Source organism: Diadema antillarum, unplaced genomic scaffold (genome assembly GCF_040938485.1).
Source record: "Diadema antillarum isolate AM-2024a unplaced genomic scaffold, OU_Dant_1.0 scf00000045, whole genome shotgun sequence".
NCBI classification, from domain to species: Eukaryota; Metazoa; Echinodermata; class Echinoidea; order Diadematoida; family Diadematidae; genus Diadema; species Diadema antillarum.
The window spans coordinates 498,578-525,602 of NW_027270934.1; the positions used below are offsets into that span (position 1 = coordinate 498,578).

General features: G+C 38.9%; 1 protein-coding gene across 1 annotated transcript; it reads left to right on the plus strand.

Moving 5' to 3' along the window:
- LOC139714415 (lysine-specific histone demethylase 2-like) lies at positions 1–27,025 on the plus strand. Its single transcript, XM_071626127.1, has 17 exons — positions 1–31; positions 4,887–5,185; positions 8,365–8,454; positions 11,552–11,780; positions 12,477–12,666; positions 13,806–13,838; positions 14,304–14,488; positions 15,376–15,552; positions 17,009–17,218; positions 17,903–18,074; positions 19,026–19,153; positions 19,619–19,825; positions 21,889–22,005; positions 22,713–22,838; positions 23,746–23,877; positions 25,975–26,127; positions 26,827–27,025. The coding sequence occupies exons 2-17, from the start codon at positions 4,887–4,889 to the stop codon at positions 26,908–26,910; spliced, it is 2,532 nt and encodes an 843-aa protein (XP_071482228.1). The 5' UTR covers positions 1–31; the 3' UTR covers positions 26,911–27,025.

Here is a 27,025-nt window from a genome sequence, read left to right on the forward strand (position 1 = left end):
AGCGGTAGCGTTCCGTGGAGGATCAGTCAAGGTAAGAGGAACTGCTATCAAAAGATGAACATATTATCCTTGAAAGTGTGGGGATAAAATCAGAATCGAATACCTTAGATTTTTATCATGATGAATGTGTCAAGCTCTTAACCCTGGTCGTGGTGTCGTTAGTGGTGCATATAAGCGTTTGCCAATGTCTTTGTTTCATCGCGGTGTCTTTTGTACAGTCCCAGATGTTACTTTTTATGTTATGACAACAGTAGAATTTAATAAATTTTTGGCGATTGTGCACTTTACGGCCCTATATTATGAGGCGATGGTGATGTTAGTACGTAATTTAATTATTTTACAATTCTTGCAGTAGACACTTCTATAAATTACTTACTTACATGTTACAAGTACAAAAGTAAAAAACTGTATTTAGTGTAGGATGCAACAATTGCAAGGTTTGAAGTGAAATCGAATGGCCCAGCCAGTTTGTCAGTGACAAATAAACGAAGGTTTGAGTGACTTGAGATCAGCGTACTTTACATTTAGCATAGTATTAGTATTTGTCACTCTGACTCTACCAGTACTACAGTGTACAATAGATTCTATTATATCCTGCATATTGTTGACATTCAGCTTGACAGCTGTGGTTACAATTGTAAGTCCTAGATCAGATTCATACAGCTGTATCTACAATTGTATATTGACTTAACAATGCTGCATCATCATCATCCTCATCATTGACAGTTACATAGGTACACCTGGGTTTGTTTCTCAAGCAGTCAACTTTCTTTATATTGCTTCCAAATGTTTTTCAAGTATTAGGAAGACAGAACACTTTTAATCATTGTTACAAATACAATATGCTCATTTCAGAATTATTTTTAAGCATTCCACCATTACATATGAAGATTGAGTAAAAGAGAAAGAGATACATTTGTAGTTGTACATTGTAGTTTAAAGAATTTATAGTTGTACATGTATAGAAGGCATTCGAAATGAAAATACGAATTTGTCGTAGGACATGACATCCATACAGTGTATGTGTACATACACATGTACTGTACATTTGTTCATGTACTATACATGTAAACAGTACATGTAGCTGTTAAAATTGTATTTCATGACTTTTTTTTTTTGCTTCCTTTCAGGCTTTCTCTGTCACGTAGTACATGCCATTTTGTGCTTTGTTTTTTCTTTGAAAGCTACACACTGGGATTGGATGCATGTAATCTTGAAGCCAACGATGGAAATATACCTTTGTAGAGTATGTGCTGTGAAGAGTGAAAGTATTTTAAATGGCTGAGCCACTACCTCAGGTTTGCAGGAGTGCAATTTCAACAGGAAGCTGCATGCATCTGATAGCAGAGATATATCAGCCATGTGGAAGGTTTCAATCAAAGCTGTAGATCAACTGTTGTGATGAGGAGTTTCTTCCAGATTCTCACTCTGCATTGATGGAAAGAGTACTTACAGCCGTGTGATTTTCTGTACCTGTATCTACAGGTCTTGAAGAAACAATCACCTGTACTGCTTGTTGTGTACATGGGAAGGATGAGTGCTATTGAATACACTTAAATTTTGAAGCATGCGTTTGTGACAAATTCTTTAACGATAAACTTCATCTGGTTAAGTTTCAAATGTACATTATGCAGTAATGTTGGGAGCAACTCTAATATCAGTGCTGAGGTGATTCCATTCCTGCATTCAAGTGTAGTCCTTGGATGAAGTGAGCGATGGTACATGTTATAGTCTTTGGTTTACATGGCATTGCTTGGTGCTTGAATATACTCTGTGTACACTGTGTGTGTGTGTGGTCCTACACCTGTTTGTCTTGGAAGATGCAGGAGGTAGCTGTGGATTGCATAGACTAGAGACGAGTCTGGAGTGGACCCAACCCCAGTTATGGGACAAGTTGTCATGACAATGTGCTCCATTTGTAGTCCTCATGGATGAAGCATACAGCTTTCTGAATCTTTTCAGTGACCTTTTGTAACACAGATGGTCGTGTGAAGGTTTCTGGATTGAGATCCTTGTATATGTATCTTCGGTCTCCATAGAGTGTTGTTTACTCTGGGTTTTCCATCTAGAGCAAGATTCTGATGGGCAATTCCGCGGTTAGTAACGTTACATTTGAACAAATTTAGATATTTGTTTTTACTACTAAATTACCATTTATTCATTTCAAGCCAAAATTATGTCAAAAACATGTTCATCATTCCCAGGTTTATGATACAGAAAAGAATGAATACAATCCAAGAAATGATAGCATTGCTATGGCAACTTAAAGGGCTGGTTAGTAACGTTACGAAAAAAGGACATGACAAAAAAATCAATGTCTTGTAACAAAAAGTGTGCAAAAATTCAAGTTACTTCAAACAAAGTGTTGCATTAATTTCAATTATTGCATCATGACAAATGTTCACACAATGTTTTTTAGCAGTTCGACCAATAATTTTTTAGCTAGACCCCCAAAAGCATGGTTAGTAACGTTACGGTTAGTAACGTTAGTAACGTTACATCCACACCCTCCCCTCCCCATCAACCCTCCCCTCCCCCCTCGCTCGTTCGCTCGCTCGGGTTTAGTCGCGTGCATGATATTACGGTTAGTAACGTTACATTTGTCCGGAGTAATTCCGCAGGTCATTTCACCCTTTTGTAATTGACAAAATGTCACATGACTTCTGGAGTATTTAAATGTATTTATCTTTTACCCTTTAGCAAAACTTTGAGGAAAAATTTTCAAAGGAACCCACTGTAATGTGCATTGAAGTGAATTTCAGCATCCCCAGTCCCACATGTACATTTTAAATGATGGTTTTAGATCTCGCGAAATCAATCAATACGAAAGATAAAATCTACTGAATTTGAAGACCTTAATGATTGGTGAACATCCATGGCATTAGTTGATACCTAGATTAAAGAGTAAGATAAAGAGACACATTTCTTTTATCCATGTCATGTCCACCTAACTGCAGAATTGCCCTGATGATGATGAAGAAGAAGAAGAAGGAGGAGGAGAAGAAGAAGAAGAAGAAGAAGAAGAAGAAGAAGAAGAAGAAGAAGAAGACTGGCATTGTGCCCTACATGCTGACAATCACAACCATTTTCATGTCATGTCACATTTTGTTGATACTACACATAATGTACAATTGTACATTCACTCGTGTGATGGTACGTGTGGATATGTAGTTTCCTTTTCTGGGTAATCATATGGGCAGTGTGCTTCTTAATGTTGATGTTTTAAGGTACATTTAAGACCAGTCTGGCATGGTGTTAAGTTCCTCTCAGGGATGTTGTGGTTACTTTCAGTTTAGACTTCACTGCAGCCATTTCCATTTTGAGTGAGTATGTACAGAAGGCACTAACAGGCCTTGAGTAAATATGAGTTTTTGACAAATGCTATTCAATGTATTTGGTATTTAAAAGCGCAGTGAAAATTTCATGGTGCATCCTCATCTGTATTTCATGTCAGTAGTTGTTTTGGCTTTTAGGTTTAAGTTTAAGTTTAGGTTTAGTGTTGAGTCAAATTCACCCCTCTCCATTTAGAGTATGGTAAACCTTGCCCAATTTGAAACCTACAAAAACAAGTGATTTCACACAGTTAGTATTGATCAGTATGGTATTGTGTGTAGTCTTTACTTTTCTCATCTGAAAGGAAATATGACCACTGTATTGAGATAATGCTCTTAAGTGTCATGTTAAAATGAGACTTTTTAGGATGTTATATTGCATCTCCGACATGCATTTGGGCAACGTTATTGACTCTCAACATTGACAAGATTCTGCCTGCTATGTTGCCATGCTCTAAATAGACATTGTAGGAGGTACGTTGTATGGTGTAATAATTCAGTACTCAGAACTATGCCCTTGGAATGAGCTTTTTTTTTTTGTGTGTGTGGTTATACAGTGTACAGTAGTATCCACAAACCACTGAATGGAATAATTCTTGATCATCATCACCCTGCCTGTCTGGCCTTCCCTTTACATGTATCTCTTCATAATTCCCACGCCTGCATGCATTCCATAGTCTAACCACCACCTCTTGCCCAACAAACTTCCATAAACATCACGAGACCACCTTCCAAGTAGAATTTAAAGGGACTGTACAGTACTGGTTGAGGTAAGGGATTCATGTTTTGAACATTTCTAAGAGAGATAATGAGAAACCTCTTATGAAATATGAAAGAGCATGTAATTTTAAGAAGGATTTAACGTTTATTTGATGAAAATTGGTTTTGAAATGGCTGAAATATCCAAAAAAGTGATAATAATAAAAGGCGACATGCCATAACTTTATTAGGATCTCTTTGTTTCACCTTGTTTTTGGATATATCAGCCATTTCAAGACCGATTTTCATCAAATAAACTTTTGATACCCTTTAGAATTGCATGCTCTTTGGCATCTCATAGAATGGTTTCTGAATATCTCACAAAATGTTAAAAGCTAAATCCTCACCTCGACCAGAACTGTACACACCCTTTAACATAACACCATGCCTACTCTTCCTGAAACAATTGAACCTCTGTGTAACTGCTTGTATGTACAGTATATCGTAGCATTTCATGAATGAAGACACTTATCCTCTCAGCTACATTGTATCAATGTGTTCACTTCTCAGTTATATCATCTTTCTAAGTTTGTCTCCCACCAACACACCGAAACAGTACATTTTTGAAAATGGTAAGTTCCCTATTAGTACTGGTGTCCATCTGGCTGGAAAGATCAATTTTAGTGTAAAATTTGCATTTCAGTGTGAATCTTTGTGAGCATTTATATACAGTAGCTTGCTAAATGATATACATTGTATGTTACTCAAGGAAAAAGTCAGCTATTATAAAAATGAACATGGCTGTATCGCATTGATTAAATGTTACGACAGTAATACTCTCCAATTGTCTGTTAGATGAGCCGGCCAGTGATGTCAACGAGGATCAAGCGCAAACCGGCGAAGTATGCCGATGAAGATGACCCCCCGCCTAAGCCGCCAAAGCAGCCAAAGACGCCAGCCGTGACCCCCCAGAGTACGCCAAAGTCCACCCCAAATGCTCCGAGGTCCACCCAACGTCCGAGCCAAAAACGCTCCCCAGAGACCAGTGGGGAGGGGAAGAAAGGGGAGAAGGAGGCTAAGAAGCCAGTCAGGAGCTGTGAGAAGGCTCGATGTCCAGCAAAGATCCCTCAGTGCTTTGCCAAGGCAACCCCCAAGTATGTCACTCCAGTTACCAAATCAACAGTTTAAGTTTATTGTCCAAACTAATACAGGTACAAGTGTATGTGATTTATAGTGTGTTTTTGGTATGTGTACAATATTCTATTCTGTTAATTGTCCCCGCCGAACGAGTTCGAGCAGGGGACTATGAAACGGGCTCCATACGTGTGTGTGTCCGTCCGTGTGTGCGTCCGTGTGTGCGTCCGTGTGTGATCAAAATGTTCAAAATGCTACTCCTTCGCCATTTCTAACCCGATTTTGATTCTGTTTGCTTTATATGATAGCACTACATGGGAGCTTTGAAACTTCTATACAGAATTTCAATTGTGACCTTTGACCTTGACCTTTGACCTATATTGTACATTTTGCTTCAAAATGCTACTCCTTCGCCATTTCTAACCTGATTTTGATTCCGTTTGCTTTATATGATGGCACTAGGTGAGGGCTTCAAAACTTCTACACAGAATTTTGACCTTTGACTTCTTTGACCTTTGACCTTGATTTTTGACCTATATTGTACATTTTGCTACAAAATGCTACTCCTTCGCCATTTGTAACCCGATTTCAATTCCGTTTGCTTTAAGTGATGGCACTAGGTGAGGGCTTCAAAACTTCTACACAGAATTTTGACCTTTGACTTCTTTGACCTTTGACCTTGATTTTTGACCTATATTGTACATTGCCTACAAAATGCTACTCCTTTGCCATTTCTAACCCGATTTTGATTCCGTTTGCTTTATGTGATGGCACTAGGTGAGGGCTTCAAAACTTGTACACAGAATTTTGACCTTTGACTTCTTTGACCTTTGACCTTGATTTTTGACCTATATTGTACATTTTGCTACAAAATGCTACTCCTTTGCCATTTGTAACCCGATTTCAATTCCGTTTGCTTTAAGTGATGGCACTAGGTGAGGGCTTCAAAACTTCTACACAGAATTTTGACCTTTGACTTCTTTGACCTTTGACCTTGATTTTTTTACCTATATTGTACATTGGCTACAAAATGCTACTCCTTCGCCATTTCTAACCCGATTTCGATTCCGTTTGCTTTATGTGATGGCACTAGGTGAGGGCTTCAAAACTTAGAATTTTGACCTTTGACTTCTTTGACCTTTGACCTTCATCTTTTTACCTATATTGTACATTTTGCTACTAAATGCTACTTCCGGCGGGGACATATATTACGTACCGCGTAATTTCTACTTTTCCTTGTTGTAATTGTGCTATGCACTTTGTGTATATACTCCAAGTCTGTTTTTTTTTTAGCTTGTGAAAGAAGGCAGACATAAAATATTGCATTTAGTACAAGTTCATTTCTATCTTTCCCTATTATATCATTTCAGTTATAAGCATTCATCATTATTGATTATGATAATTATTATTATCTTCAGTAAGCATTTTGTTGCAACAATGAGACACAAAAGATAACAGTGATTTGCTCATTCAATATGAATATTTTGCTTGCATGGAAGTCAGAGGGTTTTTATTGCTCTTTTTGTAGTCTTTTTCTAGAGTGGAAGGATGGTTTTCCCCTCAAACTATTCATAATCTTTAATCTGTCACAAGTAACAAGCATCACTTTGAATTCATTCATGTCGCAAAACAAGACTTGTACACCATTTAGAGTCCCCCTGTCTACATGTAGGAGAACCTCAAGAGGACCTCCAGAAGACATGTCAGATGAAAACAAGCATATTAAAAGAAATTAATTCAGCGAGGATAAGAGAGACCCCTGTTTAGAGTCCTCAGGAAAGCACTCTACATTTATAGTTTATTTCTGAGTATACACATTTGTCATTTTTGTCTGAACACTTCAAAGAAAAGCTGTAACTGGAGGCTTTGTGTGCCAACTGTATTGTCATGGAGAAGAGTCTTAATAAATGTGTCAGTTGCAAAACTAGCAGCCCTCATTTGAAGATTGGAAAGGACCTGCATGATTATAGGCTCAGTGCCACATTCTATGAAGAATACTTCTGGCAATGCGTGTATTACTGTTTGATTCATGATTCATATACAGACTTTTGTAGTTCATACAGTTGTGGTGTGACGTACTAGTGTACCTCAATTTCAAATTGTCATGAGGTGACTCACTACATTATTTGCTTCTTTCAAATGAAGTCGCAGCAGTTTTGTTGAAATGCGCTGTGCAATATATCTCACTACATTTTCGTTACAATGTTAGGGCCATGTTATCAACTACTAGGAAAAATTTGATTTTAAGGACCACATTGAGCCACTTAAACACAACACAAAGAACAGTACACAGGCTGTGAACACCATGTACATGTATTTGTGTAAAATACATATATGTCCACACACAAAAAAATGTGTGTGTAAACCACAGACCTTGTAGAGACCAAAGTGGTTTTGTGTGGCCGCTGGATAGTCCCATATACACAGATCAAAACCTTGCTCAAACTTGAGTAGCTGCCAAGTAAGGCTGTATTTGTCACCACATGCCAACCATAACAGAGTCAGGTGACAGGTGTCTACAATGTCATATTGGAGCCACAATGTTTGAAGAGCTGTGCTATATGTGACCTCATGACTGTCATCCCCATGATGCTATTGCGGAAAGCTCCAGAAGTTATCTGGTACTAGGGAAAGTGCTTTGGAAAGCCAACATTTTCTGCTGCAATTTAGCTGAATCCTAGTAGAACAAACACATGTGCCTTTGATGTCTGTGGAGTGGAATAAAGTAGCGCAAGGGCATTTTAGCACCATGTATTATGCCACCTTAGTGGTGTAACAATGTGGTCAGTCGGTATTGACCCTGGATCTAAACAGGGCTAAATCGCCAAGATCTGTTTGAATCTGTAATTCTATCGAGCAGTAAGCACTACAAACATTAAAACATTGTAACTATGAGATACTGTTGCCAAGTAGCCCTTCCTGGCAAATCTTAGAGTATTATACTCTGTAATATCAGATATTGATATTTTCAGATATAAAATGCAAATTGTAATCTTAATGCATTGTGTTACTAAAGTGCAAAGTGTAAGTAATAATCTATTTTCTTTGTATTTCTTTCTTTTATTTTATATCTGTCTGTCTGTCTGTCCATTTATCTGTCTGGATGTCTCTCCCTCCCCAAATCTCTCTTACCTCCCCAATATGTTCCCATCCCATCTTCTCTTACTCTCTCTATTCAATACCCTGTCTCCCACTCAAGATGCGCTGGAGACGGACACACTTCTCGTTGGTACCATTTATCAGCCGGTGAGCACCACTGCAATGAGTGCTTTGACTACTTCTACAGGAGGTAAGCTCCATTTGACTTGTAACCTGCTGTTAGGTTTGATCCTCTATGATGTGCACCCCATCTCCAGTAACACTGTGAGGTATTAGGGATGCAGTATTGCTGTCAAGGATTAGTCTTGAGAGTTAGGACTCAATGCTCACGGTAAAGGATTTAGATTGGGATTATGCTACATACAAATATTTTAAAGGCATAATTTACTATTGGCAGATGAAACAAAAACCCAGCATTAGTGCATTAGAACTAGTTCTAAAATATGAGTTAGGGATAGAAACAACTACTGTAAAAATATGAATCAGTAAAATTGATGTTAAGTATTGTTGAATACAAATGTGAACAATAGTTATAACAAAAATGTTTCCAGAATAGACTGTCTACAGTTACGGTTTATTGAGAAAAATACTGATATCTCCTTGTATTTTAGACTTTATTGCGAAAACTATATGCATCAAATGTGATATCTTGAACATTTTTAAAATCACTGCTCCCAAAGGTAAACAGAAGCTTTAAGGCAATAGTTTGGGATGGTTCTCTGTGAAATTTCATATCAATGGAAATGTATTTAGTGTAACCATTTTTGTCTCGCCCACCGGAGGTGAAGGCGAGACTAAGGGATCCAAATGGCGTCCGTCCGTCGTCCGTCGTCCGTCACAAATGTTAAAGTTTACCTGCAAGACTCTCTTATGATACATAACTTGGCAACTGTTACAGCAATGGCAGCCACACTTGGGTGATAGAAGCACTAGGGGTATCTTCATGTTATGGTGTTGTCAGAAGTCATGTGATGATGTCAAAGGTCATTTGAGGTCATATATTAAAGAGTATGTGCAAGACTCTCTTTTCTATGTTAAAGTTTACCTGCAAGACACTCTTTTGACAAATAACTTCACATATTTAAAGTTGCTTGGATTACAACCTAACTTGGGTCATAGATGCACTGGGGATACCTTCATGTTATGGTGCCGTTGGAGGTCACAGGATAAGGTCAAAGGTCATTCTATGTTAAAGTTTACCTGCAAGACACTCTTTTGACAAATAACTTCACATATTTAAAGTTGCTTGGATTACAACCTAACTTGGGTCATAGATGCACTGGGGATACCTTCATGTTATGGTGCCGTTGGAGGTCACAGGATAAGGTCAAAGGTCATTTGAGGTCATACGTTAAAGTTTACTTGCAAGACTCTCTTATCACATGTAACTCGACACATGTTGCTACAATGGCAATCAAACTTGGGTGATGGATGCACTGGGGGTACCCTCATGTTATGGTGCCGTAAGAGGTCACATGATAAGGTCAAAGGTCATTTGCGGTCATACGTTAAAGTTTACTTGCAAGACTCTCTTATCACACGTAACTCAGCACATGTTGCTACAATGGCAATCAAACTTGGGTGATGGTAGATGTCTCTTGGGAAGTTGAAGGTAACCACAAGGTCAAAGGTTACAGACAGGGGCCAACGAACTGTTAGGGCCCAATGTTAAGTTTTTAGGGCGTATTTCGTTTATGGCTCATAACTTTTGATCCCTTTGTCCGTTTGTGACCAAACTTGGATGGAAGATGTCCCTTGGGGAGGTGAAGGTCGTCACAAGGTCAAAGGTCACAGACAGGGGTCAACAAACTTTAAGGGCCCAATGTTATGTTTTTAGGGCGCGTTTTGATTGTGGCTCATAACTTTTGATCCCTATGTCCGTTTGTGACCAAACTTGGCAGTAGATGTCCCTTAGGGAGTTAAAGTGAAAACTAAGTTTCGGTAAGTGCTTGAGAACCCGTCTAGCACCATTTCATTTTTGCTTGCAATATATCGAAAGAGTCCACTAAGAAACTTACCTGGCTGACGCGGTTTGCCGGAATGATGAGTCGGTTTGGAGTATTTTGAGAAAAATAATAATAGTAGGAAAACCGACTTTTATTCCAGAAGGCTCCAGACTAACTCGGTCTCGGGAAAAATTCGACCCTACTTCAGACAATTCACACGCAGTTAGTGATCGCCACATTCTACCGGCCACTGCATAATACCAAATGCGGCCTAACTGAATGGACAGGAAAGTGCGTGCTAACCACAGGTGCTAACGTAATCCTGTACAAAACAAAACAAAAATGACAGCGCGCGGTCCTCAGTTGCTGAGACGCGCGGTCTTTGGAGTTTTTGTTGTTGTTTATCAAGCGCCTTTGATTGTTTTAGAGGTGCTTGATAGGCGCACACTAATTTTGCATGCGCGCAAAAGAGGTTTTTGATGCGCGCGTTGTAACAACTCGGACCATTACTGTGAGTAGCCAGAACACAGTTTATACAGTCCGCTCCCATAGGACAACACTGTACAATCAGAGGGACAACCATTAAAACTCATCCCGCCGTCAAAAGCGAAGCCGAGTTATCCCCGAGTCCGAGTTTAGCCTGACCCCGTTCGGGTAAGTACTGAGACTGAACCTTTTTGGCTAATATTTCGCATTTTCGTCGTTACCCATCGAATATCTTGCAATAACATCGTTATCCTGCACATTTCCTAAGCATACGTTCACATTTGGGAGCGAAATTTGACAACTTTTGCAGGCGTACCAGAACTTTGTTTGGGCTTTAAAGGTCATCACAAGGTCAAAGGTCACAGAAAGGGGTCAACAAATTTTTAGGGCCCAATGTTAAGTTTTTATGGCGCGTTTCGATTATGGCTCATTACTTTTGATCCCTTTGTCCGTTTGTGACCCAACTTGGATGGTAAATGTCCCTTAGGGTGTTGAAGGTCACCACAAGGTCAAAGGTCATAAGCAGATCAATTAACTTGTGGGAGTTACAAAAAATATTAATTCCTTGTACGCGAATGGGCGAGACACAATTTGGCGATTGCCTTGTTTTAAAATTTGGTTTGTTTGATAATCTTACTACAGTGTATGTATGCTGCAAGTTAGATTGAAAAGTAACTAACTTCAAATTGGATTGGTGCTACTTTTGCTCTCCCAAGTAAAACAGTGGCTGTATTCTTGATCTATGATCCTTACAATCATTGATATTTTATTGATAGTTTTAATACTGCATGTGGCTGTCAACTAGTAAGGGAAGGTTAATCAAAGAATTCATGATTGTATTTTTGCAACTTACAGCCATCGGCAGGGCTACCAACTGGTTGCTAACTGGAAGCGAGTGTGGGGGAGTAACGGCAAGACGGAGCCCAGTCTAAAGTCCTACATGGCGGACCGTGTGCTGCCCTACTGGGTGCAGTGCACACAGCCAGGCTGTGACAAGTGGAGAGAACTGCCAGTGGGCCAGGAACTGACTTTTGAAGTCTGCAAAAACTTTGTCTGTGGATACCAGCCTGGTGACAACAAAAAGGTTGGTAGTTATTATGATATCTCAATAAAGATGATAGTAGGGGCTATAGGTCATGCTATGTGATGATGATGAAAACAAAAAAGATTGTAGTGCATCTCATGATATCACTGTCTTCACATGCATCACTATCATCACATGAAATGATGATAGTTTTCCAATATATCCATTTATGTTCAACCCTTTTAGCTCTCCTGGAAAGAAAATATGTAACAACTTTCCATTGTCTAGAATTTAAGCAGTAGAACAATAATAATTACCTACAGCGATGTGAAGTGATGCATAGCATTGATATTGTGATTGCTCTTGAAAACACTGAGTGCAATCCATAGTGAGATGTTGGATTGCAGTAACGCTAATGACAAATACCACGTGATATTTATTATGTCATGATTAACATGTACCATGTGAGATATATGATCTGGCAAATTTCGAATTCACTTTAGTCTGTGATTCTTACACTCTTCGTCCCCCAAATGTAGCCTTTGCAATAAGTGGGTGATGATTTACCAGTACAAGATTCCAGAATGTACAATATATAAAATCCTAATCAAAGATGATGCCAATGTTGCTATCGTCTACTTGTGCTCTTAGATGCTTGGTCACAATAATCAGGGAGTGAATGTGTGATAACTTGTTACCATGGTGATGCCAATGTTGTTATTGTTTATCTGTGTTTCTGACTGATTGGTCTTTAAGGGAGCAGCGGATAACCACTGCAGTGTGACTCAGGACCATCGGGTGATACAGACCTTTGACCTTGAGTGGCTCTCTCTCCTCGTCATGCCCCCACTCCTCAAGTTTTCTCCAGCTGCACCCTTCCTCACATCGTACTTCCCTGATGGTGTAGGTCTGAGTGCCTCCTGCCCTGTAGCTTCCAGGAAAGATGGTGAGTGTGGGGCTGAGAGAGTTTGGTAACCCAAAGAGCAGTTTGTGACCTCACATTTAAACTGTTAATGTCTTTGTCCAAACTTCCTTATGCAAATTGTCATTGTATCTTTGTTGTTTGTGTGTGCTAATTATTTTGCCATTATCTTGTTGTGATTGGTTTTCAGTTCCGATGCATAGTAATTAGTTTATTTTCAGGAATTCATATATTGATTTCTGTACTCATTGAAGTCAGTTACATGATATGTTGATAGATGATATTTAAAGTAATTCTTGGTTCTGTGGAATTCATGATACTCTCAGAAAGGTGGTTCTCACAAAATTGGAAACGTTCAATTTCGGTTGACATTGCTACTCGTGGTTCATTTTGTTAAGTACACCTCATATTAATGGTAATAATAATAATAATAATTGCATTTATAAGGCACTTATATACTGGTGTTTTTATTAGCACCTGGTCCATCTAGCGAGCTAGTTTGGGAACCCTATTGGACTGCCGCTCCTTTGCTACAGTTGCAAATTCATCTTGTGTGTCACGTTTATAAGTCCAACAAATTTCCTAATATCCTGTGTTCTATCAAAAGTTATGCAATAATTACACCCTAACATGTCAGAGAAAATTGTGTCTGTTGCCACTTGAATTATCATTACCTTCATTTATGGTTCCATTTATGTTTTCACATGTCATTAATGTATGACTTACTGTTGCATCATGTGGCTTCTCTAAGTCTTCTTCATGTAGTACCATAAATATTTTTATCTTGTTTTTTTTTTTTTCCAGTCAATTGTTTAGTCTAAATAGAAATCTGTTCTCCGTATTTCCTTGCATCCAATTTTGTAGTAGGGTCATTGACTTACCAAGATTCCTGGTATGTCGGCCCGAGCATATTTCTCCTTCTTTGCAAGATTGTAGCCACTGTAAATTGATAATAAAGTTTATTTTCATATCTGGATAGTTTTGTACATTCATTTCAAAGTTTCACCTAATTTGTACTCAGTTGTTTTTGTATCTGTATGTTGATATTTTCTTATCATAAATGCTATTTTCCTGATAAAATTGAAATAAGTTGAAAGGAACAAGAAATTCATGAGACTTTAGTGTTTAATATTCTTGTTAATGATTGTTCCCTTGACTATCAGGTACATGGATGAGTGACGGAGAGAGCTCTGTAGGTATGTTTGAAAAGTTCTGCTTCACATTCTTATGAATTTTTGTACAAAATGAATCTTAATCTACCCACACATGTTATTTGAGAAAAGAACTGACAGAATTTCAATGCTCTTCTCCCTCTCTTTCTCTTTCATTCTCTCACATACTCTCTCCCTCTCTTTGATGCTCTTGTTCTCTCTCTCTCTTTCTCTCTTGAAGGTGATGCGAGGAACTGCTGAAATACAATTTGCACAAACTTCATGGTATTCAGTATTGTGCATGAGAAATGAGATGGACAAAAGAAATTTTCTTGTTGGATTTATGTACATTATAATGTTTAATGCTGTGATGTATAGGGCTGTCTCGGTGGAGATGAAGAAGTACAGTGTAGGAGTATGAGAAACTGAAGATTGATGGAGTGAATAGAAATGATGTCATTGTTAAGTTGTATTGTAAACTGAAATGTGTTTTTACCTTTTGTCCAAAAGCTGCTGGAGTGAGCCCCTATTTCCAGCCGTTCTACCAGCCAGACGAGCAGGGGAAGGCGCTCTGCATCTGTCCTGATGTGATGGAGCATGAGGAGGTAGAAGAGTTCCCTGAGTTTGAGAAGGAGCAGCAGATGTACCTCGCCCTCAGGAATCTAGTCCTGGCCCTCTGGGCACAAAACTGCAAGGTGAGTCCAAATCATGAACAGAATGCTGATTCCCAGCTCTAGACGACATGGGAGACTGACGAAGACCTTGGCCCAGTTTCATAAAGTTGTTGGTAAAGTTATGCACGACTTTACGAATGACTTGAATATGGCAAGCCAAGTGGGTTTCCTAATCTTATTTGATTTCAATAGCTAAAATTGAAATTTGCAGATAATAATGATTATTCTTACATGTTAACTCATGTTTTTCGTTGAAAGTGTATTTTTGCCACAGTGTAGATGAAATATTGACGTACAGTCATACTTTGTAAAAATGTAAGAAAAAAATGGACAACACATATTGGTATTTCATATTCCAGTCATTCATAAAGTCATGTGTAACTGAACGAACAGCTTTATGAAACAGGACCCTGGTCTGAATGTGTCAGGGCTGACAGTAAGATGTGTGCCCTGACCCTTATTAACCTGTGGGACAGGGTCACATGGAAGGCAGATGTTAGACATTAAGCCACCTGCTGCCTACCCCAGAACCTGGGACTTCTGCAACAAAACATAAAAAACAGGGTCAATTCAAGTCGAGTCAAGTCAAGTTGTCAAGTCAAGTCAACACAAATCCACCCACAGAGTGTAACAAGTTTGCAAATTACCTGAAAAAAAAAGAAAAAAAGATGTGATCTGAGACAATGTGACCTCAAATCGTTTATTATGCCAGTTGAATTGGGAAAAAAAATGAACTCAATTTGTTTGCACTTCTTAGCTTACCATGGAACCTACCATGGCACCATTAACTTGGTCTAGAAAAATCTCTTTGTTACAACAAGAGTGTACTTTCACTGATGTACATGTATGTTGAATAATCTTTTGTGTGCATCTTTTGTCTGTGTGCATGTGTCTGTTGCCGACATCAGCAATTCCTCACAGCACAGAAATGTACAGAGAGGCTCATTGTTCGAGGCCTGGTCCGCATCAAATGTGCCGAGATCCTGGAACCAATCGTAGCCTTCCTGACACGGAAGGGACTCATCAACACAGGGCTCCTCAAGGACCCACCAAAGGAACTCCAAATCTGCCGTGATGTCATCAAGGCAAGTTTATGGTCTTATTTCCTCCGAGCTGGAAATACATCAGTGCATTCACAGTGGCTCCTGTTTCTGTCTTTTTTATGCCTCCGCCAACGAAGCGGCCGGAGGCATTATGTTTTCGGGTCGTCCGTCCGTCCGTCCGTACGTCCGTCCCGTTTTGTTTTTGTCGATATCTCAAGAACCGTGTGGTGGTTTTACATCAAACTTGGTATGAGGGTATATCCTGGGGGGATAATACTTTGTTTGGATTTTAGGGTCACGGGGTCAAAGGTCAAAGGTCACAGGTTATTTTGTGAAAAAAAAAGGTTGAAAATTCATGTTTTTCTCCATATCTCGCAAATGGTTCAAGGTATCTTCATGGAACTTAGTATATATGCTTGTTCCAATGGGCAGTGATTGTCTAGGGAAGTTAGGGGTCATGGTTCAAAGGTCAGGGGGTCAAAGGTCAAGGTCAACTCCTCAAAATATCACTACTTTCCTTATATTTATGCAATGCCTGAAGGTTTTGTTTTGTTTTTTTACTTGATGTATACATGTATTACCTAATATATATTCTGTGGGAAGTTTCTTGCCAAAAGGTAAAAGGTCAAAGGTCAAGTGAAAGTGCTGAATTGCACTTTTTCCTCCATATCTCAAAAGTAACTCAAGGTATCATCATGAAACTTACATATTTATGCATGTTCAACCTAACAGTGATTCTCTTTGGAACTGTGAGGTCAAAGGTCAAAGGCCAGGTTTAGATAATGCTATTTTCCCATTTGATACTGAAATTATACTTTTTCTCTATACCTTGAAAATTACTCAATGCATAAACTTATAAAAGGGTCAAAAGTCAAGTAAAAATCATCAGTTCCCCAAATACCTGCACTCTGACATTTTAATCATTCATCCAATTGAACCTAGTTCTAGGAAAGTGAACATTCAGCACATTTGTGTCAAACCTGTCATTTTAATATTTTGCCAATTGTGTGAAACTGTCATCACACATTGTCAAGACATTGTACTATAGACCTATTAGGAGAACCATGCATTATGGCGGAGGCATATCAGTCGCCGTAGCGATATATCTAGTTAATTGTATATTGCTCGGTGGGAAAGAAGTTAACCACTGGATGAATGATTGAGTGCATAACTTCTACTTGTTGATTATCTCTTACTCAGATTTCACAGTCTGCTCATAGCTTGATCACAAGCAATTATATGGTTTTCAATTTGAAAAAAAAAATATGGTATGCCTGACACAAGGAGCTTATGGTCATTTGAGCTCCAATTGCTAGGCATTACAAGAGGTATAGTTATCATTAAAGCTTCACCTGGTCAACATTAACATACATAAGCTTTCTTTTTTGTTTCACTTTGCCGAAAAACATGTGTGTTAATCCTTGAGCTTGAGAAGCATTGCAGTGTATGTCTGAGTAATTTGGTCCAATTTGATTTATATATGTCTGACACCCCACAGGGAAAGCTGGTAGTGATAGGTGCCGGAGCCGCAGGATTGGCTGCAGCTAGACACCTGACCAACCTGGGTTGTGATGTCACCGTCTTGGAGGCCCGGGACAGGATTGGGGGCCGCGTCTGGGATGACGACTCACTGGGCACCTGTGTGGGTAAAGGTGCCCAGATTGTGAATGGGTGCATTAACAACCCTATTGCCCTGATGTGTGAACAGGTGAGCCCTAGCTGTGTGTGGGCCTTGCTCCCTACCCTGCAAACTTGGTCAGGATGTAGATGGTAGTTCAACCACCTCTGATTTAGTTGTAGTGCACGAATACTGAATCTATGGCAGATGGGATGTTTTATTCACGCCTTTGATAGTTTTGTATTTGCTCTTTTACTTGATATTTGCTCAAGGTCAGACTTTGTTTAAATCAAGAATCAATTTAGTGGACAGAATGGAAGAGAAAATCATGTGCATTTGATGTATTGAACCCGGAGTGTAGGAAACATTCGAATTATGGGTATTTTTATCGTATAAAGTATGCATTTTATGACCATGTGTGTTATTATGTGTCAGAAGAAAACTCTGCTTGTACAAGATTTATTGTATTGTATTGATGTGAATTTGATATTTTGCATGTATGTAGTTGTAGAAACCAGTTGAATGATTTACATGTTTCAGCCCAGTGTATTCTTATCATTGCAGTCATCAATGGAACTTGGGACTTGATATCAAAGAATGTGTCCTTGAAGTAATATGTGTTTATGTCGAACAATGATATCACATTAGATATACTGCTGGCAATTGTAGGAGTGAGTGTTGTCTATACAACCATTCAGAATTTTCTTGTAAACTCGTGTTCTAAAAGAAATGACTTATTATATGCATTGTATCTCTTTCCATAATCACCACCAGGGTGGCTTCAAAATGAGGAAGATGCATGAGCGATGTGACCTCTTGACAGTAGGGGGCGCTGTGACAGACACACACACAGACAAACGGGTAGAGTTCCACTTCAATGCAATGCTGGATGCCATCGCAGAATGGCGGAAAGACAAACACTCAGAAACAGATGTACCTCTAGGCAGTAAGTGTGGGATAGTGTGGAACAGTATTAACCCATTGAGGAAAATTCCAAAGTATACTCAGGCAGGTGTCTATGGGAAATGTGTCTTGTAGCAAAATCCGCCTGTCCTCAATGGGTTAACTTGTAATGTGAAGAGTTCATCATTTTCTAGTTTTCCTTACCATTGATCCTCAGAATGTAAACATCTGTTATAAAGCACAACATTTGTCTAGAAGCATGTATGTGTTTTGACAGTATGTATTTACAAGTGTAAAGCACCTTTCTGTGAAGGTTCATGTTTAGTTTTACAAGATTATTGTTCAGCAAATGTTTCTTACATAATGCTGATGGCGCAGTCGTTCTCTGACATGTAACTGTAAGATTGACTAATACAATAGTTAAAAAATTCCCTTCCATGTCAAATGAAGTGAAGTGTAACAAAATGAGTCTGTCTCCATTCTAAGTTGTATCAAGAACAGAATATGATGTATCAAAGCTTAGGCTAAACAACTTCTTATATCTACAGTCAAGAACAAAACTAAATATTTATAGAAAGTCCAGAAAGTCCAGTGCATGGTACTTACCTATCTAAAAGTCTGGATTTCTTGTTGTTGTTTTTGTCAATGCTGGAATTTGATTTAAGAAAGTGAAAGCCTCATGTGTTGCATTATATGTGCATGTAGTTCAAAACTTCTCATTTGAACATAGTTTTCTATCTTACACCTCTCTCCATAATATTATGCAAATTATGCTGCAACTTCAGAACTAGTGTCACAACAATTTAGGCACAGGGACCATTAACTTGAACAATTTTGTTTGATTGTCTTTTAGAATAACTTTGTTTCACAATGTATGTAAAATTATGCATCCCATTGATGTCTTTTAAGCCATGATGATATATACTCTGGATGTTGGAATCTTTAGGAGAGCCATGCTGTGTTATTTATGACTCCCATGTGACATTGTTTTCAGAGAAAATCATGGACATGCATCAAACGTTCATGGATGAGACGAACCTAACGTTCACGGAGGAGGAAGACAAACTACTTCAATTTCATGTCTGCAATCTTGAGTACGCTTGTGGCAGCAGTCTCTCCAATGTAAGTAGGTCTGATATCAGCCGTGATATGAGCTTTCTTTCTTAGTTACTCATCCCTGCTATATCCCTGTACAGAACATAAAAACCATTATCAAGTATCACATTATTTGCATGACACTTAATCACAAATCAGGACTGACTCAAACATATTTGTCAAGTTTAGTTGTATCTTTGGCAAAAAGACATATTGAAGTGTATAGTGTACATGTATTTGAAATCCTGCAGCTGTGAAAGAAATTAATAGCTTGTGGAAATTGGGTGCCAGTTTTTGTTTTAAGAAGTCAGTTTTTCACTTTTGATCTCCTTTGAGAATTCTCACATTAATTAATGCAAGTGTTTACTGAAGAGTAAACCCCTTAATTGCCTAACATAGACCACTCTCTGATTGGTAAACCTTGGTGTAACTCCAGCAAGATCTAATGAACCCTTGTTGTTGCCTGTTAACATGCTTATCTCCATCACCAAGGTGTCATCCCTACACTGGGACCAAAATGAGGCATTCGCTCAGTTTGCTGGGGACCACTCATTCCTCAAGGAGGGCTATGGAACCATCTTGTCAGAATTGTCCAAGGGCCTGGATGTGAGACTAAAGGAGGTGGTGACCTCAGTCGATTACTCAGGACAGAAGGTCGTTGTGAAGACGAAAAGCGGCAAAGACTTCAAGGCAGAAAAGGTCAGTGGTATGAGCTTTTCTCACTGAGATGCTGTAAAACGAGGAATGTTTGCATGCATTTTAATTTCGCTAAATTCGCGAGAGCCAAGATTTGCAAAATTAAAATGCATGTGAAAGTTCTTGTCTACACTATACGCGTTAAATGTTAGAGGCAACTTGCGAAAATTTCATGCCGCAAAAAAGGCCGTTGGCTCCAATTCGCTGAAATTTCATGCTGCAAAAATATCATGTTTTACAATATGAGGTCCAGGGAGGTAACAGCAGAATTTACAATCAAATATTTAAGCTCACTGTTTTAGAATACTTTCAAGTTTCAGTTCATGAATTCTTAATTTGAAAATCATAGTCTTCCCCCACTGGCTGTAGCTTAGTCAGAAAGAGCTCTGTTCTTCCAGAGGGGCCTGCCATTGCCATATCTGCATCATCACATACCTTTTTTTTTTATACACCCAGGGTGAGACAGGCAAGATGGGTAAAGTATCTTGTCACAGGATGTCAGCACTAAGCAGGATTTGAATCCATGATTTCCTGCTCACAAGCCAGCAAACCTTATTCACTCTATCACAATGCACCCACACAGTGATTGTGTAGGGTAACTGACAATGGACAAATTAGTGAGCAATTGGCATTTTATCGTGATGTGCTTTGTAATACTGTTTTCAGTTATATTCCAGTGATGCAGAAGAGCGGCAACCACACATACAACTGAAATGATCCTATGTGGGTCCTTTTATTGACAGTGGAATAATTAAAGTCCCTGTTTACCTTTGGGAACAATGATTTTAAAAAAATTTCAAGGTAGGACATTTAATGCATATGTGTAGGTTTGTTGTACCACAAAATATCCTATCATATAAAATTTTCATGATAATGCCTAAAATATAGAAAGGAGACATCTGTATTTTTCTCAGTAAACTGTAACTGTAGATGGTTTAGTCTGGAAACATTTTCATTATAACTATTCACTAACAATACTTAACATCGATTTTATGGATTTTACAGTGGTTGTTTCTATCCCTAACTCACATTTTAGAACTATTTCAAAGCACGAATGCTGGGTTTTTGTTTCATCTGCAAATGATAAATTATGCCTTTAAAGGCAGCCGATCGCCATCCCTAATGGTACGTAAACTCCGAACGACCGAAGTTTGTGCATGCAATTGCGCAATGCTATCTCCATAAACGTGTGGGACAATGCTACCACTGAGACAAGTGTGTGTGTGTGTGCCAGAAGACGCTGCGGCGTGTGTGTGTGTGTGTGTGTGTGTGTGTGTGTGTGTGTGTGTGCGTGTGTGTGTACGCATCATACACAAATATTGTCACCGCGAGCTGCGGTGATTGGAGGAGAGAGGCAAGAAGACGCGTGTCTCTTTTGGCCTCTCTTCATGCGCATGCGCACTGAAAGTGTGCGTCCATTCGGAAGCTCTCGTGGCTCGCTGGGACAGCCATTTTGGGTTAGGAGATAAGCACAGGGAGCTCTCTTGTAGCCTACCGTATTTTCGCTGACCCATTGAGCCAGCGCTATTCTCATTCGGGGGTCACTACATTTGATACAGAATGGGGGAGGCAGCGTGTTGCGTTCGCCTCCGTGCCGCACAAACCACTCGCCACGACCGAGTGTCTTTAATTACCTTACATTGTCACCACAAATCCTGTATGGCAAATAAAAATACACATGGACCTTCATCACATGAATCAAAGTTTTTTTGCAGGGTAAGCCAAAGCCCTTTGTTCATATTCACATACTTCACACTCTTTCCACCCATACCAAGCCCTCTCTGTTCTGTGGCTGAGAAAGAAGCTGCTTCAAATTTGCATCTGGTGTGACACTTAGTGCAAGCCAACACAGTTTGATAGTCACAAAAGAAAATGATATCTTCAGATAGGAATTCAGTAAAGAGTAAATGAGCATTTAGATCTGCAGCGTTGTTTTACAGTTCCATTCTCTGTACCTGGAGTAACTGTACATATCCACAAATGTTTCCCAAATGTTACCCAAGTCCACTTTAGGTACTCAGACTATAACTTGCAGCAGTTTCTATCTCACACATGTTTGACTGCAGGTCTTGGTCACTGTACCCCTAGCACTCCTCCAGGCAGATACCATCCACTTCACCCCTCCCCTCCCTGAGGAGAAAAGGGACGCAATAAACAGCCTTGGTGCTGGCATCACAGAAAAGGTAAGGTTTCTGGCAATTTTCTGTTATCAGTAAATCTCACAGCTAGTGATATTTGAGTGTACTGACACTGATGTCAGAGTAAAATTTAAATGTGAGTTAGATAGACTTGTCAGAATGTCAGCAGTTGATTGGTGGTGACAACCATCGTTCTTCCCCAAACTTAGTGTTCAACCATTTTGAAGATAGCATCTATCCTTATGGAGGACTTTCATAAAAAAAAAATACAACGTAGAAGAAGGGCTTTTACATATTGGATCACATCGAACATGGAAAACAGATATACTCATTGTTGGAAATAATGCATAGATGATGGAGTAATAGAACCATCAATTACTGTGTATGTCATATATATTGCATGGTTCTTATTTTGGGGAATTTTACTATGTGCAAATTTAAAAACATACAAAAATGTTAACTCTGTGTGACATGTACACATATATTTTTCTGTTTGTACTGTTCTCCATGATCGTGAATTTACCACTTGCAAAATTTTCTGGAAGCCCCAATTTGCAATAAAAATTAGACTCACTAAATGAATGTGTCTATGGCGTACACAGTAATTTATTCTCAGTGAATGAGGTGATACAAGTAACTGTGAAAATTTGAGCAAAATCTTGCAAATGTATGAACAAGTACCATATCCGTGAGCATTGTAACAAGCCCACATGGTCCAGTGACGTTTTTTGAATGTTTGCTGTGATTCACAGGTTGCCCTACAGTTCCCTGAGAGGTTTTGGGATAGGATGGTGCAGGATAACGATTACTTTGGCCACATTCCCCTTGACCCAGAGGAGAGAGGATTCTTCTCAGTCTTCTATGACATGTCAAGTGGAGTGAGTAGAGTTTTCATCTTTTTCCCTGATTGTTTTTGTTTTTGTTTGTTTGTCCATCCATCTGTCTGTGTCTTTATTCTTTGTAAAGGCAGATTGAAGTAATATCGCGTAACATTTGTAGGCATTTTCCCCCACTTCTTATGTCATGCTGTGTTATTACCTCCGCCAAGGGAGGAGGTTATGTTTTCGTTACCGTTGGTTTGTTCATTAGTTAAGTTCGTTATTTAGTTAGTTTGTCCGTGTGCAAAATAACTCAAAAAGTAGTTAACGGATTGGGATGAAACTTGCAGGAAAGGTTGAAAATGACACAAGTAACAAACGATTAACTTCTGGTAGTGATCCGAGAATTTTGGGGGAATTTATGAAGGATTTTTGATATTTTGGCAGGTAGGGTCAATGAACTTGGGAGTTCAGGCTGGGCGCATTTGAGGTTTGCATGCGCGCACTAAAGTGCGTGCTCTAGTTTCTGCTAGGGCGAGGCGCGTCGTGCAGCTGAGGGTTTATGACGTAACAAAGGCTTCTATATTGGGAAATTGGGCGACTTTCAGCACACTATAAACACTTTCAGCATGGTGCCTAAGTACGTATGGGTGGAAATCACTGATACTATGGAAAAACAAGATCAGTGGTGGAAATGAGCTGCATGCTTGGCGGAGGTCTGCGCTCTCAGAGTGCTTCTCTAGTTTTGCTATTGGTTACAAACCAGGTCCATCTATTTTTATCTGAAAAAAGTAAATAGGCTGCATAGAATCTTATAATATCATGCTTAATATCTTGCCATTGAAATGGAATGTGTTCTCTTGAGGTTTCCAGATGGAGTGATATGCATAAGCATGTCTATGCAGAGCAAGAAAAAAGAAGAAGAAATAATTACAATTGCTTATTTCACACTGTGGTGATATTTCAGAACAAGAAGTCCGACTCACACATCCTGACAACAATAGTGAGTGGCACTGCTGTGGAAAAATTCAAAGAGATGTCAGAGAAGGAGGTGGTTGACAAGTGTGTGGAATGTCTGAGGAAACTCTTCCCAAAGGAGGTGAGTCAAGTGGGTTAAAGCCCCTTGCTAATATTTACAGATAAAAAAAATCCAGCCTTAATGCTTCGAAATAGTTCTGAAATATAAGTTAGGGATAGAGATACCCTATATGAAAATGTTAGTCAGTATAATCAATGTTAAGTATTGTTGAATATACAAAATGTAGACAATAGTTTGATTAAAAACTGTTTCTAGAATAAACCATCACTGTGACGGTTCATTGAGAAGATTAGTGATATCTCCTTATATATGTGGCTTTATTGCAATTTGTGTGTGTGTTATAGGGTGTTTTGTGATACAACAGACCTATACATATGCATCAAATGTGATAATTCAAACATTTTTTTTAGTCACTGCCCCCAATGGTAAACAGTGATATTAAAGGTGCAAACAATTCCAAGCTGCAGTAGTCTAACCTTGTCCAAGTTGACCTTGCACAAATTTGATGATTGGCTATGGCAAAGACAAATTATTCCCTGGGTGGATGTAGACATGTAGTAACTTTGTTGTGTTGGGCAAAATTTACATTAAATGGAGAATTTTCTCCTGTTCCCTCAGATTCAATTGATAGGTGAAGTTGACTGTATTTTCTCCCCTCACATCAATTATTATATGTGGCCCTGCATCACATAATCACCAAAAAGTCGCCCGACATGGATTTTTAGTTCAGGGCAGATTCTGAAAGAGCAGACTCTAAGCTTTGAAATTATGTATAACTCTATTACAAATAGAGTTTCCTAACCTATCAAAATAATGGATAGAATGTATGCACCCCAGAAAGGTGTTTACTACTACTCAAGAAAAGAGACTTTGAAGTGTAGGGTCTCCTCACCATGCTACGCTCAAGTAGTGAATAGGAAAAAAAAACGAAAAAAAAAAACCAGGATGTAAACTCCATAGTAACCACTGCTTGCCATAATGAAGAGATTATTAAGTTAAGCTGAAATCTTTTACACTCATTAAACACATCCATTCATTACTGCAATTAACTTTCAAAGCAGTGGCATCATCCTGTCAAAAGTTATCAAAGTGAAAAGTGAAGTGTGTGTACAGCATTTTTGAGAAACTGAAAGGGGCCATTAAAACATTCTCATCACACTTCTCTACAAGACTATGTTGTAGATAAACTGCAATAATCACTCTTTCGCATTATTTCATAATCCCAATTGTAAGAATTATGTAAAAGAGGAATTGCTCTTTCGGCAAATATAAAAATCTAAAGATTACGTAGGTTGAACCATTTCACCTATTTTGAGTCCTCATGTAAAATAAACTTTTTGTTGGTTTTGTAATGTATGGTTACATGCACCTGACTGTTAGAACGATGACTTTGGAATGGTTGATTGCTGTGGTAGGAAAAGCTCAAGAGGATCTACTGACTGCTGAGATGGGTCAGAGTAAGATATCCTGTTAGCCCATCAGTGTAATGACCCAGCAGTGTGAAATGAATGAATGAAATGTGACCAGTGCACAAGGACTCAAATTGTTTTAGGTTAAACCAGAACAGGTGACTTTGGGTGCACACACAGATTCCACCTGTCTTGGATTGCTGCCATGATTGTCATGGACTTCAGCCAAACACTCCTAGATTAGATCATGTCCTTAAGGTGTAATTATGCTCTGTGTCCGAGGTGACACAGATAGAGAGCAAATTGAAAACACTCCAAATGTAGAACTGTCAGTCACTGGCAGTGTACTAATAATGCTTTGGTAATAAATGAAAGTAAAACAAAACAAAGCATGACAAACCAAAACAAAACAGAGCAGTACAATATTGTGAGACATGAAATGCAGTTTTGAAATGTTGTAGTTTCTCTCATGTCTTGTAAGACTTGCTAAGCGATGGCAACTCCATAACAGTCATCATTGGTGGTTATTACAACACAACAATTACTGGATCTAATTTGCATATTTTGTTGCCACTAATATCACAAATTTGTGAAAAATTTGGAAAGTTCCATAAATTTGTTTTCATGATTTTTGTATGTATGAACGTCAGCTGGCTGGAAGTTTTGTATTTCTCCATCTCCAGGGGGTTGAGTCTTATTTGATGTTTCTTTCTAATATTCTTGTTTGCTTGTGGTGTTTCCTGGCCAGACCGTCCCGGAACCCACCCGATACTTTGTGACTCAGTGGCACAAGGACGAGTTTGCCCGAATGTCCTACAGCTTCATTGCAGCGGGAGCCAGCGGGGACACCTATGACATCATCGCTGATTCGGTCAATGAGAAACTCTACTTTGCTGGAGAGGTAAGAATTATTCCATTCAAATGTGAAATTCACTGTTGTTCTCTTTGTGCTTCTTCTGCTGCTTATAATTGTCATTGCTGTTCAATACAATGTATTGTCGCTGGACTGTAGCTCTACTTTCTTTCACTCCTACAAACTAACCGTCATTCTATGGGTTAAATTTTCCTTCGTTATGTTTTGGTTTTCGTATCATGCAATTGGTCAAGAAATAAATTCTTGCAAGGGGTGACTTTTTTTTTAGTATGTCAGAGTCAATTCATTGGTTTTAAAATCTTCTTAGAGGCAAATTGGAAGCTTTACTCTAAGACAAAATTTTGCGATTCAAATGTATAGTGGTTGCATGTGACCCTATTTCTACAATGACTGCATAATGCGTATTATTACCGGGTATTTTGATTACAGATGTTTGATCAAAATTACACTTAATGTACAGTACATTATTTCCTCTTGCTTTAACTATTTCATTATTTCATGACAGCAGTGAGGTATCTATAAAAGTTAAATCATATCAAGCACTCAATGTGGAAGTAAATGGATAATTATTATGACTTGTTGCCATGGTGAAAGTGAGCTTTTAATGTGTTGCAGAAAAAAGCCCCAAAACTCAGTATTATCTGTTTGCTTGTGTAGCACCACTTCCAATGCTCTTCCAATCTTTCTGTTATTCTGAGCTGTGATTATTCTCATGTCACCCACCAGGCCACCAACAGGAACTTCCCCCAGACTGTCACAGGGGCCTACCTCAGTGGGATTAGGGAAGCCAACAAGATCATTGCTTTATGATGGCATGGCTGTGTGATGGCAAGGACCATGATGACAGAGATGTGATGGTAAACCCAATTGTGGTGGCTTTCAGATGGACATCAGAATGTGAGAGAGAATCTGAGATTCCTGCATA

Bases quoted from the DNA above. Each gene is read 5' to 3' on its own strand.
- LOC139714415 (XM_071626127.1), top strand. From the start codon at position 4,887: ATGAGCCGGCCAGTGATGTCAACGAGGATCAAGCGCAAACCGGCGAAG. The intron at 5,186-8,364 runs GTATGTCACTCC...CTCCCACTCAAG, and splicing joins TTTGCCAAGGCAACCCCCAA to ATGCGCTGGAGACGGACACA. The intron at 11,781-12,476 runs GTTGGTAGTTAT...TTGGTCTTTAAG, and splicing joins AGCCTGGTGACAACAAAAAG to GGAGCAGCGGATAACCACTG.